This window comes from Acinonyx jubatus, chromosome C2, assembly GCF_027475565.1.
Source record: "Acinonyx jubatus isolate Ajub_Pintada_27869175 chromosome C2, VMU_Ajub_asm_v1.0, whole genome shotgun sequence".
Taxonomy (NCBI): Eukaryota; Metazoa; Chordata; class Mammalia; order Carnivora; family Felidae; genus Acinonyx; species Acinonyx jubatus.
The window spans coordinates 1,988,103-2,005,686 of NC_069384.1; the positions used below are offsets into that span (position 1 = coordinate 1,988,103).

General features: G+C 56.5%; 2 protein-coding genes across 2 annotated transcripts in view; both read left to right on the plus strand.

Annotated features, from left to right (window-relative positions):
• The window catches only part of TSPEAR (thrombospondin type laminin G domain and EAR repeats), a 155,292-nt gene that overhangs the window by 97,600 nt on the left and 40,108 nt on the right, over positions 1-17,584 (plus strand). The window contains exon 2 of the mRNA XM_027041446.2: positions 5,646-5,866. Coding sequence (XP_026897247.1) covers positions 5,646-5,866 — 221 coding nt within the window. The remainder of the gene's footprint in view (positions 1-5,645; positions 5,867-17,584) is intronic.
• On the plus strand, positions 11,492-16,041 carry LOC128315088 (keratin-associated protein 10-8-like). Its single transcript, XM_053220472.1, has one exon. It carries the CDS (start codon positions 11,577-11,579, stop codon positions 12,147-12,149), a length of 573 nt encoding a protein of 190 aa, XP_053076447.1. The 5' UTR covers positions 11,492-11,576; the 3' UTR covers positions 12,150-16,041.

Sequence of the window (17,584 nt, forward strand, 5' to 3'; positions counted from 1 at the left end):
TTCCTTGTTGGTTTTCAGGGCCTTCCTGTTCCTTCTGTACCTTTCTTGGTGTGACAGACACCTTTCTTGTTCCGTGCTGGGACTATTGGCTTTGCCCGTGGTGTGACATGAGCAAATGTACCGGCTTCTTTCTAATGGCTCACGTTTATTGAGCTTGTTTGGGGAATCATCTGTACCCCAAAGTCACAGAGATAGCCACCAATCCTCCAACTTGGAATGTTCACCGTCCGCCCTCCTGGGAGGAGGAGGGAGGGACGTCCTGGGAGGGACGACTACATGTCCTGTTCAGGGAGGAGGTCAGCCTGGTTTTCTCCCCACAGACACCCAGCCTTGCCATCACCCTCTCTTGAATGCCCTTCCCTCCCCGCTGATCCACGCGGACTACTGACCCATGGGCATTTGAATTCTCCATCTCTTGTCTGCATGGGTCCACCTGCCTCTTCTTAGGCCCAAACTGGCCTGATTTGTGATGATGGCTATACAGTCAGTCTTACTGTCCCACAGAGCAACAACTTATAATACCCCAACCTAAATTCCTGGAAATAAACTTCTCCTGGGCTCTGGGCACACAATTTAAATCAACGAAATCCCCAGAGTAAGGGGGACTTTCTTGGCCATTGAGTTCTGCCTCCTTTCCCGCCCCAGTGGGGGAGCCCCCCTTCTTGGAGGCCATCTAGAGTGTCAGGGTCCAGCTGGCTGAGGCGCTGTGGCCCACACCTGCACTGCCAGCCGACGCAGGTGGCCTCTCCCGAATAACCTGGGTCTTGACGGGCTCCAGTATAGAAAGCCCTCCCAGGAAACAGTTCTGGAGCGTGAAGGGCCTGGCTCCGGGCCAGAAATCCTATGCGTGACCTATCAGCCCAGCCGCAGTCAATCACGAAGGCTTCACCCGGCGGGCGGCACGAGAAAGCCCCGCCACACACCGGGATTGGGACACAGCCAGGGCACTGCCATCCTGGTGAAACTGCAGCAGAGACCCAGGCCTGCCAGCCATGCTCCGACGTACATGTGCATTTCTAGCCCTGGCGCCGCCATCAGAGGCCTCCTCGTGGGATGCCTGGAAGCCCCTCCCCTCCCCCCCCACCCCCCCCCCCCGCCCCAGTACCCGGTGCTTCATGCCCAACCCTCCCTCCCGCTCCTCCCCACTCCAGGACTCCTCGAACCACGGGAGGCTTTCATCCTGGGCTCCTGGGCATGACCCCCACCACATGCCTTTCCCTGGGGGGGGGGGGCAGTCCACGCTTCCTCTGGTTTTAGCCTCTTGCTCAGACTACCGCAGTGAGTGATGACAGCCTTCACTGCTTCCTCCGCTTTGCCTTGCTGCTGTTACCGGCTCACCCACCCAGCAGCTCAGCTGGGTCCCGGGGGGGGGACGCCCCCACCTTCCCATCTTACAGATGAGAAAACCGAGGCTCTGAGAGTTTCAGTTTCAGTGAGTTAGTTGTGGGACGGCTCTTAAGATCTAGAGGCTCGTTTAGGACCTACGTGTGGCCGGTTTTGAGTTCATGTATTCGTGGCTACCACCGCTAAATTGTAAGTACCCTGAGGACAAGTACCCCTGAAGCTGCGCTTTCAAGAAGCCTCTGTAGAGTAAAGGAAGACCCCCTAAATGAGAAGAAGCAGGGGCTGTTTCTTCCAAGCTGGCTGTGACAGGGGGCCCCCCACCAGCACCGGGTTTGGCAGACTCCGAGCCGGGGAGGGAGGGAAGTCATAGGGGTAGAAGAGAGGCTCTGGGCATCCCGGAGACCGTGGGGTGGGGAAGCTGCAGGCAGCCAAGGCGAAGCCCGGCCTCCGACGTGACCAGTTAGGGGTTGAGGGAGGGGGTCAGTCGTCTGCCAAGTCCCAGCTCCTTTGGGCCGACGGCTTCGGGGCCGGCTGCTGTGGAGGCCGGGAGTCGAGGTCCTGTGGCCATGGGCACGTAGCGTGGTCACATTCTGCACGAGATGTGGTCACGGTCAGCACGCGGCGGGGTCGCGGCCCGCATGCGTACGCAGCCTCCGGGCGGAGGAGGGCGCTGCGGTGCGTGTGTGTCCTGCTGGTTAGAACTAACTTGCCGAGCCTCTCCGTGTGCCTCTGAGTGTCCTGCGGTGGCTCTGCCTCTTGTAGACTCGGTCACCCCTCCTCCCTGCCTCCAGCGGGAACACCTCCAGGGAGGCAGGAACTCCCTGCCCGCGCGTGCAGACGGCACGCGGGGCGGGGGTGGAGACCCGGATGCCACGGACCGAGCGTGTGTCGCGGCAGAGCCTGCATGTCTGCATGGCAGTGGGGGGAGGGGGCCCAGGAAGAGGCTCTTTAGCCAAACAACGGAGGGAGGGAGGGGCTCGCGGGGGGATCAGCCAGATTCGGGGCTCCCCGTGCTGCTGACGCACCCTGATTGCCTATGTCCGGGGCGCAGCCGGGCCGAGGCCCGTCCTGGGTGCTGGCGGCCTGCCTGGTGGCAGACGCGCGTGTCCTGAACGAGGGGCCAGAGCCTGGTGGGGCCTCGGCCTAAACCGTCCGGCGGGCCGTGCACCCAGCGTCTCTCGGCGTTTTGGGGGGTGAATGTGGGGCACAGTGTTTCCTTAGAGCCTCACACCCCCCAGGGGCCCCACCCCGACACACCCCCAGAGGACTTGGAGTCCGACCCTGGTGCCCCTCCTGCCCCAGGCCTCGTCAGGGTTAGGTCCCGGAGCCCAGGCTCGCCCCCACCCCTGAGATGCCAGTCTCCTCCCTACAGTCGGTCTGGGACCCTGCCCCCCCCCAAAGCTGCCTCAGGGGTGACCCCTGCCTTTGGCGTGCAGACCCTTGAGGGACACAGACCCTTCTCCAGGAGGGAGTTCTAGGGCCTCTCTTTCCGAGAAGCCAACGGTCTCCCGGCTCTCCACGTGCCATTTGTAACACGGGAACAATAGTGACAATGCTGATATACCCGCCCCTCCTCACAGCGCCCCCCAGAGGCATCCGTCCTTGTCCTCCCGACCCAGTTCAGGCCCCTCTTGCGCTCCACTGGCCCCCACGCGCCGTGCACACGCTTCCTCCTGACCAGCGACCGGCAGGGATCTGACGGTGAAACCCATGGCGGGGGTGGGGGGCGTGGAGGGGGCGGAGGGGGCAGGTGTGATCTGGGTCGTGCTCCATGCTCCTGGGCAGCGTGGGCAGGTCCATGGTCCCCACTGCAATGGCTGCTCCGGGCTCCCCTCCTGTGAGCCCCGGGGGCACAGCCCTGCTCGGTGTCCTGCTGGGGGCATTAGGGAGCCGGAGTATCCATACTGGGGTGCCCATCGTTCTGCCCCCTCCGCCTGGCCCCCAAGTCCTGATGGCACTCAGTGCTGCAACCCAGCAGCGCTTGGGACCAGTCTTCCCGACTCTGGACCACACGCTCATGGCTCGCTGTCTTGTCATTTCTTCTTTGCACCTGGTGCCTGTCCTCTGAACTCCTGTTTCAGACTTTGCTTCTTAGGTCCCTCTGATCCGAGGGGGGGAAATGTGCCCTATCCTCACGGGTCCTGGTCCCAGGCCACCTGGCTGCTCAGCCCTGCAGGGGGTGGCCTCTGACGGGGCTGCTGGCCCAGGGCGGGGGCAGGGTTTGCGAGCTCAGCCTGCCCTGTCCTCAGAAGGGGGTCCAACTAGGGAACAGCAAAGCCCCTCTCAGATGCATCAGTCGCCGCCCACCATTCTCGCTGGTGCTGCCTCCAGACTCTGCTTCTCACAGAAATGGGGAGTCGTGATCATGTCGTCCCCCAACAGGCTGGAAGTGACCCCAGACCCCCACCCCCCCTGAGCCACAGCCCTTGCTTCAAGGAGGATCACTGGTTCAGCCCCTAAGGGAGGGTGTCCCTGGGTTTTCTGGATTATTCTGTGGGCTGCCTGAGAACTGTAGGTGTACGTCTGCCCCGGCTGCTGGGGTCTGGTCCGGTGTGACTGCGGTGGGTGGCCATGTGACTCAGGAGAGGGAGTGATGTTCCCCAGCCTCGCTGGGAAGGAGCTCTCCACTCTGACTGGTCACCTGGTGTCCTCACCCATGTTCAGAGAGCAGACAGAGGGCTGGGTGCCCTTCCTCTGCACCCTGATCAAGGCCTTCGAGGTTTTTCCAGGCACAGGGAATCGGTCACGTCCTCTGTGCGACACCAGCCTGGGCCAGGTGTGCATGAGGTGGACGTAGCCCGCAGGGGCACCTGGAAGCTGGCAACGGTCCCCAAATATTAGCCGTCTGTCCCTGCCAGCGGGGACTGGGCTCGGAACCCGTACAACAGGAAAGGTGTGCCGAGTGCCCGTGAGGACAGAGCCAGCCAGAGGGGCGGCAGTCACCGCTGAAGTTTTCTGGGTTTTGTTGGTGACGGCGACCCTGCTCTGAAGAGCTGTTCCCCTGGTAAACCAGAGGACCGGTCAGTGACGGCCGAACGTCCGTCTACTTGGAGCCAGCCACGAACCCAAAGTGGCGCTGTGTGCTCACGGGAGGCGGTCCGGGTTCCTGGGCCCAGCACCTGCTACAAACTACTCTTGCCGCTGTTTCTCTGCCCACGCCCTCACCATGAGCGGCGGACACAGCCTGTGTCCCTCGAGGCTCTCAGCCTGTGGCGGCAGGCACAACCCATGTTCAAGACCCTCTGCAGGGTACCCCGCTTTCCCTGCCCAGTTCACATCAGTGTGGCAGACATTTATCCAGCAACGACGATAGGCCAGGGGCCGGCCACACACTTCTGGGGAAATGGAGGTACCACAGTGTCCGTCCTGGACAGGCCTTGCACTTGGGAGAGGACACAGGTCACTATGTCCCAGACCAACGCAAGCGGGTGTATGCCGTGGGCCTCGCCAGGCTGCGACGGCACAGAAAGCCCTTCAAGACCCCGGTCATGGGGCTTCCTGTCCCAGGGAAGCTTCTCCCTCCTGGAAGGACACTGAATCAAGGGACCATGGCTCCTGTAGGGAGGGAGGGAGGGACACCTGTGACAGACCACACTGGACCTCAGGTCAGCCTCCACTGTCATTGCCCGCTGACCTGACGTGGCCGGGTCGGGAAGGGTCCGGGCGGCAGCCACGGGCACTACTCCAAGCCGGCACCTCCTTTCTGGAGGCCGGGCCTTGTGAGTTGGTCCAGAAACAGCCTCTCTGGGCACAGGTGCCCCCCTCGGGGCTCCCCATTTTCCTTTCCCATCATCTGGCCTCAGCTGAGGCAGGCCAGCCCCTCAGCTGTGTTTCTGACGACCTTGAACTGTAGGACGGAGGCTCTCCGGGAGCATGTCTGCCCTCTGCAGGCTGTGTGAGGAGCAGTGCCCGTCCCATGGCGGCCCTACCTTCCACAGCACGCGGGGACACGAGTCACGGAGCCCCGCTGAGGCCACAGGAAATGCCATGCTCCACGTTCCAGGGTCCCTGAACTCCTGAAGCCCAGCCCCCGAGGGGACTCGTCCGTCCTCTGTCCCCTGGCTCGCCCAGCACAGGGCTCGGCTATCAACTGGGAAACAGTGGCGCCACGGGATGTGCTCCGGGGTTTGGCGGAGGGGGGAGGGGTCGCCGCAGACTCAACGGCCGTCTTAACCCTCGGGGCCTCAGTTTCCCCACTGGTTCAAGGGGAAACTCGTAGGGGCCCCGTGAGGGTTCAGAGCCTGCCGCGCCAGGCACCCCGTAAGCACCCGCGTAACCCACGTGTGGTTTCCCTGACACAGACCTGCGCCCCCTGGACATCCTGGCAGAGGCCCTCCCTCCAAATGGCGCTGCGGGCGGAATCAGGGTGACACAGGCGAATGGCGTGCGAGGACTCCAGCTCTCGGCCGCCGCCCCCCACGCCATGAGCTTCCCCGCATCGAGGATTTTCTTCCAATGCGACCTCTTCCCTGAAGAATTTTCGATCGTCATAACCTTGAAAGTTCCCAATCTTCCCCCTAAGGTCAGTGATGCTTTTTACTCATGTTCCTATGCGATGTCCTCACTGCCCCCGCGTACAGCGGGCACGGCCGCTCCAGACTGTGGCCAGGCTCCAGCCAGAGGCTCCTACGGTATCTGTAGGGTCAAGAGTGGCCGGACTCGGTAGGTAGTGAGGTCCCCGTCACAGTGTGTGTGCAAGCAGAACCTGAGGCACCGTTTGCTGGGAATTCGTACCGGTAATTCCTGCAATGGAAATTTTTCTGGTGGGCTGAACCGTCGAAGGCTAGGGATGATGCTTAGAGTTTTTACTTTGCCGTCTCTTCACGGGAAATGTAGACAATAAAACGGTAAGAACAGGCCCTTTTGGACGTGGTTACCTGCGATCTGCGGTTTCATCCACCTCGGGTCCAGCTAATATTCCCATCCTCCCACCAGGCTAGAAGCCCCCCAAGGTGAGGCCCCCAGGGGCCCGTTGCTGCTTCCCCATGGGGTCCAGGACAGTGCACTTCATAGGTGTGTGACCAGGTCAGAGTCCTCAGTTAAGAAAGGAGGGCCCTTCCACCCCCGGTCACAGTCCTTGTTGGCTTGTGCTGTGGAAGGCGACACTCCCCGATGCGTCAGTGACATGTGCTCACGAAAGCCCCTCTCTTCCCTGCCGTCAAGCCTGCCGAGTTTTCTACTCCATTCACTGCATTTTCCCCTTTCTATAATTTCTGTTTTCTTCTGCTTTACATAAATTCCACTTCTCAGCGTAAAGCCTCTGTCTTGTCAGCTACTGTCCTGAACACGACTCCAATAGTTGGACGCAAGGACTCTACTCTGGACGACTCTGACGTGTGTACCGCCCACGGACTGGCTGTGCTGTCCGCTTCATCTCTTACTTTCTGCTGTGCTCAGTGATTATTTCTTCGGGTAAAACTTGTGTTGCAGAAACGTCTTTTATCCTAGTGCTTCTACATAGGGGATTAAGTACAGCATGTGGTGAACACGTCCTATCACCGAGATAGCGCTACCCGGGGGACTCAAATTACATCACTCCGGGAAGCAGCTTTTATACAAGTGGCTTTCTTTATGTTGTATTTTTGAGAGAGGGAGGGAGGGAGCAGGGGAGGGGCAGGGAGAGAGAGGGAGAGAGAGAATCCCAAGCAGGCTCTGCAGCAGGGCTAGAGCCCACAAACCTGTGAGATTATGACCCGAACACGGGTCGAAATCAAGAGTCGGACGCTTAACCGACTGAGCCACCCAGGCGCCCCAGGTCTTCTCATCCTTAAACGGGGGTGTTTTCCCACGGATTTATATTTTCTTTAATGCAACAAAATGATGTTCTACAGCCTCTAGAGTACCAGTCTGACAGTTATTTTGTTCCTAAGGATTTGTTCATCTAACGTATATAATTTCTCGGCACACAGTTGTTCATAGCATTTCTCTGTAATCCTCTTTGTTTCTGTAAAGGCTGACAGCACTGTTCTCTCTTTCATTTCTGATTCTCACCATCTGAGTCTTCTCTCTCTCTGTCTCTCCGTCTGTCTCTCTCTCCCTGATCAATGTAGCCAAAGGATTGTCAATTTTATTGATCTTTTCAAAGAACCAGTTTTATTGGCTGTATTATTTTTCCATTCTCTGTTTAACTTACTTATGGTCTGATCTTTATCATTTCCTTCCTTCTGCTTGTCTGCCATGTCTTAAAGTGGAATATAGCAACTTACAGTGTAAATCTCTAAGAAGCTGCATCCTGTAAGTTCTAGTATTTCGATCTTCACTTTCATTCATTTAAAAGTATTTTTTTAATTTTTAAAAATTTTTAAATTTATTTTTGAAAAAGGGAGTGAGAGATCCCAAGCAGGGAGGGGGGAGAAAGAGGGAGACACAGAATCTGAAGCAGGCTCCAGGCTCTGAGCTATCAGCACAGAGCCCGATGCAGGGCTCGAACCCACAAACCATGAGATCATGACCTGAACTGAAGTCGGACGCTCAACCTTCTGAGCCACCCAGGTGCCCCTAAAAGTATTTTATGATTTCCCTTTTGAATTCTTCTTTGACATTTTGGTTATTTAGGAGTGTGTTGTTTAGTGTCCACGTATTTATGAATTCCCCCAATTTCTTTTCTGTTACTAATTTCTAATTTCATTCCCCTGTGGTCAGAGAACATACTTTGCATTTTTGTATCCATTTTAACGTACTGGCATTTGTTTATGGCCTAGCCTGTGCTCTGTCCTATTGGATGTGCCATGTGCGTTACTGAAGGGCGTACATTCTGCTGTTGTTGGTTGGGGTGTGCTACAGATGTCCATTAGGTCTTGCTAGTTTACAGTACTCTTCATGTCCTTGGTGATCTTCTCTCCAGTTGTTCTTTCCATTGTTGAAATTGGGATATTGAGGTCTTCGACTAATGTTATTGAATGGTCTATTTTTTTCCTTTATGTGTGTCAGCTTTTGCTTTGTCTATTTTGGTACTCAGTTATTATTTGCATATGTGTTTATAATTGTTACATGTTCCTCATGGATTGACCTTTTTATCATTATAAAATATCCCTCTTTGTCTCTAGTAACAATTTTTGTTTTAAAGTCTACTTTATCTGATGTTAGTAAATATTAATATTTTCTTGTGGCTGCTGTTTGCATATGTTTTTCCTATCCTTTTACTTCCAGTCTAGCTGTATCTTTGACTCTAAAGTGTGTCTCCTATAATGAGTATATAGTTGAATCTCAATTTTATCCAGTCTAACAATCTTCTCCTTGATTGTATTATTTAATTCATTCACAATTGATGTTATTATTGATCCTCGTTATTCATGGATTTGGCATTTGCAACTTCAGCTACTCACTAAAATTGATCTGTAATCTCAAAGTCAATTCTCACAGTGCTTTCACAGTGTTTCATGGACGTGCATTGAGCAGCAAAACATTGGGTGTCCCCACACACAGGTTCCCAGTGGAGGTCAAACAGGTGTCTTGTGCTGTCTATTCAGTGCCACATTTTCCATGATCCTGTGCTTCTTTTGGTGATGTCACTGCTTGACATGGCCTCATTATGCAAGAAGGCTGCGATGTGCCTCATGGAGAAAATACATGTGTTAAATAAGCTTCCTTTGGGTGTGAGTTATGTTGCGATTGGAGGTGAGTTCAGAGAATCAGCAATGAATGCTAGATATTCACTGTGAAATAATAATGTATGTTGAGATATATAATATGATATATATATAGAATATGTGTATAATAAAATATATGTGTCTCTGTCCCTGGTTCTTGCTAATATTTGGTCTTTGACCCCAGTTCCTGACACAGAGCTCCTAAATGCCTTGGGACTTCCTGGGTGGTAGGAATGATTTCTGTTCTAATGAAGTGATTGACTCTGGGTTAGCTTCAGGATGGGGGCTACTCACCAGAACGACCAAGCTTTGGTTAGAAGCTTCATGCTGTAGGCTCCATTCCCATCCTCAGGAAAGGGGAGAGTGGCTAGAAACTTAGTTAATGACAGATCGTGCCTGCATGAGGAAGCCTCTGTAGAAATCCCAACGTGCAGAATTCTGAGAACTTCCAGTCTGGTGAATGTATCCATGTGCCGAGGAGGGTGGCGCACCCCAAGTCCACAGGGAGAGAAGCTCCTGTACTCGCCGCCCCCTGCCACAGGCCTCGCCTTGCGCATCCCTCCATGCGGCTGTTTATCTGTATCCTTTAAAATAACCTTTGTAACAAATCAGCAATACAGCTCATCTATTTCCCTAGCAAAGTAATAACCCCAAGGGGGAGGTCACAGGAACCTCCGTTCTGTAGCCAAGTCAGGCAGACGTTGTGGGTAACTGGGCAGCTACTACCGGTGGCTGGCCTCTGAAGTGGGGGCAGTCTCGTGGCCCGCACCCTTAACCTGGGGTCTGCGCTAGCGCTGGGGAGTGTCGGAATGGAACTTAATCATGGGGCACCCACGCAGCTGGCGTCAGGAGCGTTATGTGTGGGTGAAGGGAGACGCTGTGTTTTTTCCTGGACACACATGAAACGGGGTTCTGTATTGATCGGTTGATGAAAATGAGACCAGGGGCTCACAGGAACCTGACTCTAGTCCCCCAGGAGCCAAGTGTCAACATTTGCTAATCCAGCGTGAGCGGCGATTTTCTGTCACATGACCGCCGCCCGCGGGGAGAACCAGCCGCAGCTGGAGGGAGCACCTGCTACCACCCGTTCCTCTCCCTCTGCGTCTCGTGTCGCCCGCCTGCGTTCCTCTCGTCCTCTGTTGGCGCGTTCCTGTGCACCTAGTGAATGTTTTCTCAGGCGGCTTTTTTATTTAATGATTTTTCACTTTAAAGAAAAGTTTTTCCTAGTGTTTGCTCTCTAGGGCTTACGCATGTTTATTTTACCTTAGCCGAATTAGCTTCTGATTTATACCAGCTCCACTCCCGTGACATAAAAACATTCTCCTTTTCATCCAGGACGCTGTCCCTTCTTGTCCCTTTCGTATGGGATGCTGTCCCTTCTTGTCCCCTTTCATGGTCTTGCTGTTAACACACACTCCATCGGTCCATGTAAAAAACACAAGAATGTATTGTAATTATTACCTAATGCCTTTTATGACTTCGAAGAAGCTGAGAGAAGAAAGGAAAACAAGATGAAATGCAAGGCTTTTGCTCTCCTGGCCTTTTCATCATTTCTGGTTCTCTTCCCATTTTCCTGTGGATCCACGTTGCCATCGGCACCCTCGCCGCGACGTGTCTGTCTGCGGGTCTTTTGTGCGTAACTTATTTGAGTGCGTTGAGCCTCCTGGATGTGTAGATTAAAGTTTTTCAATAGATTCGGTAAGTTTTAAGCCACTATTTCTTTCAGATAATAACATTTGTCCACTGAGGGCTGACTGGCAGAGCCCCCAGTCCCATCCATCAGGGGTCAGTGAGGCTTTAAACCCTGAAGCCCCCTGGGCCCCAACAAGCCCCCGCCGGAGGCCTGCAGCTTAGAGTACCATGGCCGAGTGTCCACGAGGACGTGAGGGGCCACGTGGGGTGTTATGTGCTCACTAGGTCTCAGGTGTGGAAGCAAGCATGGGGAATGAAGCGGTGAAGTAGACACATCGCCCCTCACGGTCATTCGTACGGTGCTAGCCCACACCTGTGACCCTGGCCCCTTCTGTGAGCCAGTCTCTGCCCCTAGGACACTTTGTCCTCACACCTGCCCCAGGACTCCCTCCCGGGAGAGCGAGTCCAATCTATGCCCACTGCAACCAGCGGCATCACCCCACACGGTGCCTCCTGCCCCGTGGCCAGGCCGGCTGAGCATCGTCAGACCTGTCCTCAGCTGGGCCACCCTCCCTTGGCTCAGAGCTCAGATTCCAGGACTGCCCCCCTGCTCGTCCCTGCCCTTGGAGACAAGGTCTGTTTACACGGGCAGTCCCCCATGGGATGGAGCCCAGGCTGTCGCTTCCAGAAAATCTCCTGATTGCTACAGTCTCCGCAAAAGCATCAAAGCATCTCTGCTGTGTCTCCTCTGGGACGAACGCAGGTCAGGATGGCCTGAGGTCCACTCAAGAGCCTCACAAGCCAGCAGCTTTTGGACTGGGAAGCAGCATAGTGAGCACTCAGAAGAACACCAAACACCAACAAGGAAGGGGAGCTTCACTCAGCCTGCTGCTGAGACAACACACAGCCAGGAGGTATAAAAGCTGACAGACAGCCGGAGCTCCTCACACCCTCACACACACACACTCCACACACACACCCACTCCCTCCTCCAGCCCCACCGCCCCCGCCATGGCCGCGTCCACCCTGTCCGTCTGCTCCAGCGACCTGAGCTACGGCAGCCGCGTCTGCCTGCCCGGATCCTCGGACTCCTGCCCCGACCCCTCCTGGCAGGTGGACGACTGCCCGGAGAGCTGCTGCGAGCCCCCGTGCTGCGCCCCCGCCCCCTGCCTGACACTCCTGTGCGGCCCCTCCTCCCCCTGCCAGGGAGACTGCTGCACCCCTGCGTGCTGCAAGCCCGTCTGCTGCACCCCTGCGTGCTGCAAGCCTGTCTGCTGCACCCCTGTGTACTGCAAGCCCGTCTGCTGCACCCCTGTGTGCTGTAAGCCCGTCTGCTGCACCCCTGTCTGCTGCAAGCCCGTCTGCTGCACCCCTGTGTGCTGCAAGCCCGTCTGCTGCACCCCTGTCTGCTACAAGCCCGTCTGCTGCACCCCTGTGTGCTGCGAGGACTCCCCCTGCTCAGCCCCCTCCTGCTGCCAGCCCAGCCCCTGCTGCAGACCCTCCTCCTGCGTGTCCCTGCTCTGCCGCCCCGTGTGCCCCCGCCCTGCCTGCTGCGTGCTCGCCTCGGGCCAGTCCTGCTGCTGATGGGCACGTCCCCCCACTGCTGCTAGGACTCCCACCCAAAGTATTCGGAGCCTCGAGCCCAGTCTGGCGTCTCCTTCTGCCCCCAGGTGCCCACCGCAGCAGACAAGGCTGAGCCCTCACTGTCGGGCTGGCCCCCTGGGGCAGCTGCAGCTTCCCGAGGGCCCTGTGTGTCACCTGGTGTCCTCCTCTCTATCATAGCCGGATTGAGGTCACTTTGTCCTGTCCTACGTGAGCGACCTGTTAACCAATAAAGTCACCGTCAGCCCCCGAAGGCCTCGAATGCGCGTCTCGGCCAGCAGGGAAGGGCTGCGATGTTGCACGTGGGGCGGGGCTGCTCTGAGAGGCCTGGAGCCGCGTCTGTCACAACAGCACTGGCGGGCAGGGTGGCCACCCGCACCCCCTGCTGGGCCTCCTGCGCTGGCTGTCCCCCGGCAGCCCCACAAGCCAGCCCACCTGGGAGGCCCCTAGAGCCCTTCACCAGTGAGGGACGGAGGGCCATCTGTCGGGCCCTGAGCCTTTGCCAGGGACAAAGGAGGCCCGGTTAAAAGAGCTTCCGCCTTGGGGGCATGCATGGTGCCAGCCACTCTCCGGTGGCCCTCGGCACAGGGGCGAGCGCGTCCCTCTGTGTGAAGACACCAGGAGCATGAGTGCTGTGCGTGGTGATGACGGGAGCCCGTGTCGGTCAGGATTCTCCAGAGACACAGCCAATAGGATGTGTGCGTAAACATGCGGCGGTTTTGAGGCATAGGTTCACATGAGTGTGGGGCCGGCAAGTCCAAAATCTGCAGGGCAGGCTTCCCAGGGATGAGCTGATGTTGGAGCTTGAGCCCAGAGACGGTCTGCTGATAGACTCCGGCTACCTCTTGGGGGACCTCTGTCTGTGCTCCGAGTCCTTCAACTGATTGGGTGAGGCCCACCCACCATATGACAGATAATCTGCTTCACTCAGAGCCGACCGATGTAAATACCAGTCTGGGCCTTCACGGCAATGTTTGTATGTGTTTGACCAAACAACTGAGCATGATGACCTGGCCAAGATGACACATAAAATTAACCATCTCCCTGGACCAACAGCCCAGGGTCTGGCGTACTGAAAATGGTGGGTCTCATTGGGCTGTCCCCTCAGGATTTCAAGTGTTCAGGCAGGTCGCCTTGTTGTAAGAAACGGGGAGGAGGGATTCCCACCGGCCCTACAGGCACGGTGCCCAGCAGGCACGTGCCCTGGGCCACGGATGATCCCCAGTGAGGAAGGGCCACGTCTGGGAGGCCTCACAAGCCCTCGGGCCACATTCGAGGGAAACCATGCCTGGCAACATTGTAATGTACCAACCTGCGGTCAGAAGGAAGCAGGTGTCCCTTGGGGAGCGTTTCCTGGCACAAAACATTGTGACTCCTGGATGGTTGGCCGGCCAGTCACCCGGGATCCCTGTGGATGCCAACATGCCCCCCCAACTGTGGTGCAGGGCGTGTCCTGTCCCTCGTCCCCGGTCCCCAAGTCGCTCGGTGAACAGCCACACCCACCCACCCAGCAGCCTGGCCTCTCCCTGGGCGCCGCCCCTCCCCTCCTCTGCCCCATCTCACTGAGCTTCAGCTTCTGGCCCCCACCCCAGCCTCCCTGCCAGGACGGCCCAGGCGCCCGGCCCCGTCCTGCTTCTCCCTGAAGACCCCTCCTCCCCTTCCTCTGCCCTCCCCGGCGGGCGCCTGCCGTTGACTTGTGGTCCCTTCGACCCCCAGAACCGCTCACTCCCGAGTCCCAGTCGGCCAGACTGGCACGTGCCCTGGCGACCGAAGCGACTCTGGGTTCTGCTAAGTGTTGCGGGTCAGAGCAGGGGTGCTTCCCTGGGCTCTGACCCGGGATGAGAAGAGAGGAATGGCATCTTTAGTCTCACCAACCTGTACCCGAAATCCAGCGCTTCAAGTGGTGGTGAACAGCCAGCAGTCCCGGGAGGATCAGCAGGGCCCGAGCCTTCGCGGCCGCGGACGTCAGGTGTGCGGGCCTCACGGGGACAGCTGGCCCCACACTCACGGATGGCCGGGCGGCCGGCACCCACCCCGCAGGACATCACCTGGGGCTCACTGGAGGAGTGTGCTAAATCACTCGCTTGTTTTCAAGTTTCAGCGTGCCTTCCTGTAATCGGTGCCCTTTGATTTCCGTCAGGTTTTTTCTTTCTTCATTTAGAACCAGCTGAAGCCTTCTCAAGCTGGCGGGGAGCGGGGGCAGGCACAGAAAGGGTCGGGGCGCCCGGCACCCTCTGGCCGTGAGCAGCTCTCTGTCTGTGGCTCTGACCACCAGCAGGACGGTGGTCAGCCCCGCTCGCCCACGGGTTCCCGGAGGTGAGGCACAGCCCCCGTGACGCCCCGACTCTCAGGAAGGGTTGTGTGTGTGTCCCTGTTGTTTCTGGACCCTTAATTCTCGAGGGGCCCTTCCCTGTCAGCCACGGTGTCTTTTCATTTGTCCCTCGTGGTTTTCACGGCGGGTGTGTACAAACCTGACCGGAGAGTCGGAGGGCCCCCGAGGGGGGCGGGCGGCAGGGAAAGCTGCCCAGTGAGCCCCCGACGTGCAGGAGGCGGGCGGTCCCCACTCCGGGTCAGCGGCACCTCAGCGGGAGGCGGGAGGCAGCTGAGTGCGGCACACGGCCAAGCACTCCTCAAGGCCCTGTTGGCTCCTTGGGTCGTGATGGTACCACCATCTTTCTGGGCTTAGATATGACGAACCGTTTTGAGAGTTTTGTTGTCTAATAAAAAACAGTAGGTGAAATGTACTTTGGGTGGTTTTTTTTTAGTTTATTTATCTTAGAGAGAGAGAGAGAGAGAGAGAGAGAGAGAGAGAACATGAGTGGGGGAAGGGCAGAGAAAGGCAGAGAGAGAGAGAATCCCAAGCAGACTCTGAGCTGTCACCGCAGAGCCCGACTCGGGGCTCAGACCCACAACCCGTGAGCTCATGACCTGAACCGAAGTTGAGAGTTGGACGCTTAATTGACTGAGCCCCCCAGGCGCCCTGCCCTGAAAGATGAGATGTCCTTCGAAACCGACGGCTGAGCCCTGCCTGCTGTCATTTTCTTTTTGTTTCTGCTGCTTCTTGTCTTTAAAATACCCACCATGGATGTTTTTCTTCTACTTTCCCTGCTGTTTTGAAAGACACACATCCTGTTTTCAGTCACACTCGTGAATGTCTAAGTCTCCCTTCGTATTTGTGTTTCAACTGGTCAAGTCACGAATCAATGATACGGCGTGAGAAATTCCTCCTTGAGACGGAATTGGGTGTTTCTCCCACCATCTGGCCGCGCCCCACGCCTTTCAGTTTTCTGGGATCATCTGAAGGGCCACCGTCTGACAGAAACATGGTACGAGCCACATTACAGCCATCCCAGCAGCCGCATTTAAAAGTGAAAAAGAGGGGGCGCCTGGGGGGCTCAGTCGGTTAAGCGTCCGACTTCGGCTCAGGTCATGCGCTCGCGGTCCATGAGTTTGAGCCCCATGTCGGGCTGTGTGCTGACAGCTCGGAGCCTGGAGCCTGCTTCCGATTCTGTGTCTCCCTCTCTCTCTGCCCCTCCCCTGTTCATGCTCTGTCTCTCCGTGTCTCAAAATAAACATAAAAAAAAAATAAACTTGTAAAAACTCAGCAATATGTGTGCAGGGTTGACTCAAAGTGCGTGATGCTCTTGAAACTCACAAGTTCTTCCAGCCCACATGCACACGTCTTGTCCATTCAGCTCCGGGCAGCACACCCTCTGTTACTTCTTTGACTGTTTTTTTTTTTTAACTTTTTTTTAATGTTTATTTATTTTTGAGAGACAGAGAGAGAGAGCATGAGCAGGAGAGGGGTGGAGAGAGGGCGGGGGGACACAGAATCCGAAGCAGGTTCCAGGCTCTGAGCTGTCGGCCCAGAGCCTGACGCGGGGCTCAAACTCACAAGCTAAGAGATCATGACCTGACCTAAGTTGGACGCTTAACCGACTGAGCCACCCAGGCGCCCCCCAACCCTTTTTTAATTTCTTTGACTGTTGTTTTGATCTTAGCTGCTCCTCTCCCTCTCTGGTCACTGGGTTATTGCATTTGGTCTCGGCTGAACATCCGTCCGTGCATTACATGTTGTCTGACCACATCTGTAGGTGTTTTCTTGTGTTTTGGGGGTACCACCAGCATTTGTCCTTCCGACTGCTGACATGATTGCTGTTTCCTGCCTCTGTTGTGAGTCTTTAATCCAGCTGCTTGGTGTTCAATTTCCTTGAACACTTGCTGTCTTCCACCATTTGATTAGGAATGAGGAAGTCCCGGTTAGAGCGTAGATCCCGTATGCGCTGGCTTCAGTCCCGCTTCAGCCACGTTGGGCTGCGTGACCTTGAGTAGGTTGCTTAACCTCTCTGTGCCCAGGCTCCCTCCTCTGTTCATTCACAGTATGGAATGACGTGTCACTTAGTTGACGTGAAAATTAAGTGGGTTACCAGATGTGAAATGCTCAGAGCCCCCACTGACTCAGAAAATGGTAGCTAACGTCACCAACATCGCCATTAGTGCTATTTTGAGGGTCTTCTCCTAAGACGTTGAATTCCCGCCCCCCCCCCCCATCACCTGCACACGATGACTTTCTGTTCTGGGTTCACTGGGACCATACCTTCTTGCATCCCACGTTGCCTGACGTCTTCTTTTGAGCGTTGCTGTGGATCCACGAGTGTCCATCACTCTCGCACAGTCTTCAGGAGATGTGCTCTCTCTGTCCACACTGTGTGCTCTGGGGCATCGTCCTGGGGTGAGGGGGTGCTGTGCTCAGCCGTGGGCGTGGAGGGCACGGGCACCTGCTGAAGGCCACCTGTGCATGAGTGAAATATCGATGGAAACTGAATGGCCAAGCAGCGTACTGGTCCTGCGCCCTGGGACCCCCACGGTTGCATCTCAGCCCCTCCACGAACCCAGACCCGTCGTGGAGTTTCACAGCGTCCCACTCTAGTCCCTTAATGCTCCTTGCAGAGAGAGAAGGAAGGGAGAGGCAAAGAAGGTACTGGTAGAGAAGCTGCCGATCGCTGACACGGACAATGAGGGGAGCAGCCTCACTGGAGGCCCCCCAGACCCTCCAGGAAGTGTGATAAGGGGACATCATGAGCCACGTGACGTGCGTGGATTCGACAACCCCAGTGAAATGGACAAGAACGTATTTCTCCACTCAAGAGGAAATACATAACCCGAACAGCCCCGTTCTATTAAAGACATTGGACGTGTCCGTAAGAACCTTCCCGCAGCCCACCCGTCCTTCAGCAGGCAAACCGTAAAGCAGCACAGAACATCGGACCACAGAACCGTGCCTGCGTCTCAAAGGAGCCAAGTACGAGAAAACCTCCGACAGTGGCCTGCTGCATGATTCCCCTTCGGCAACGGCCTCGGTACAGCCAAGGAGTAGAGGTGGGGAGGCGGGCGTGCGCGGCCAGGGATGCATGGGC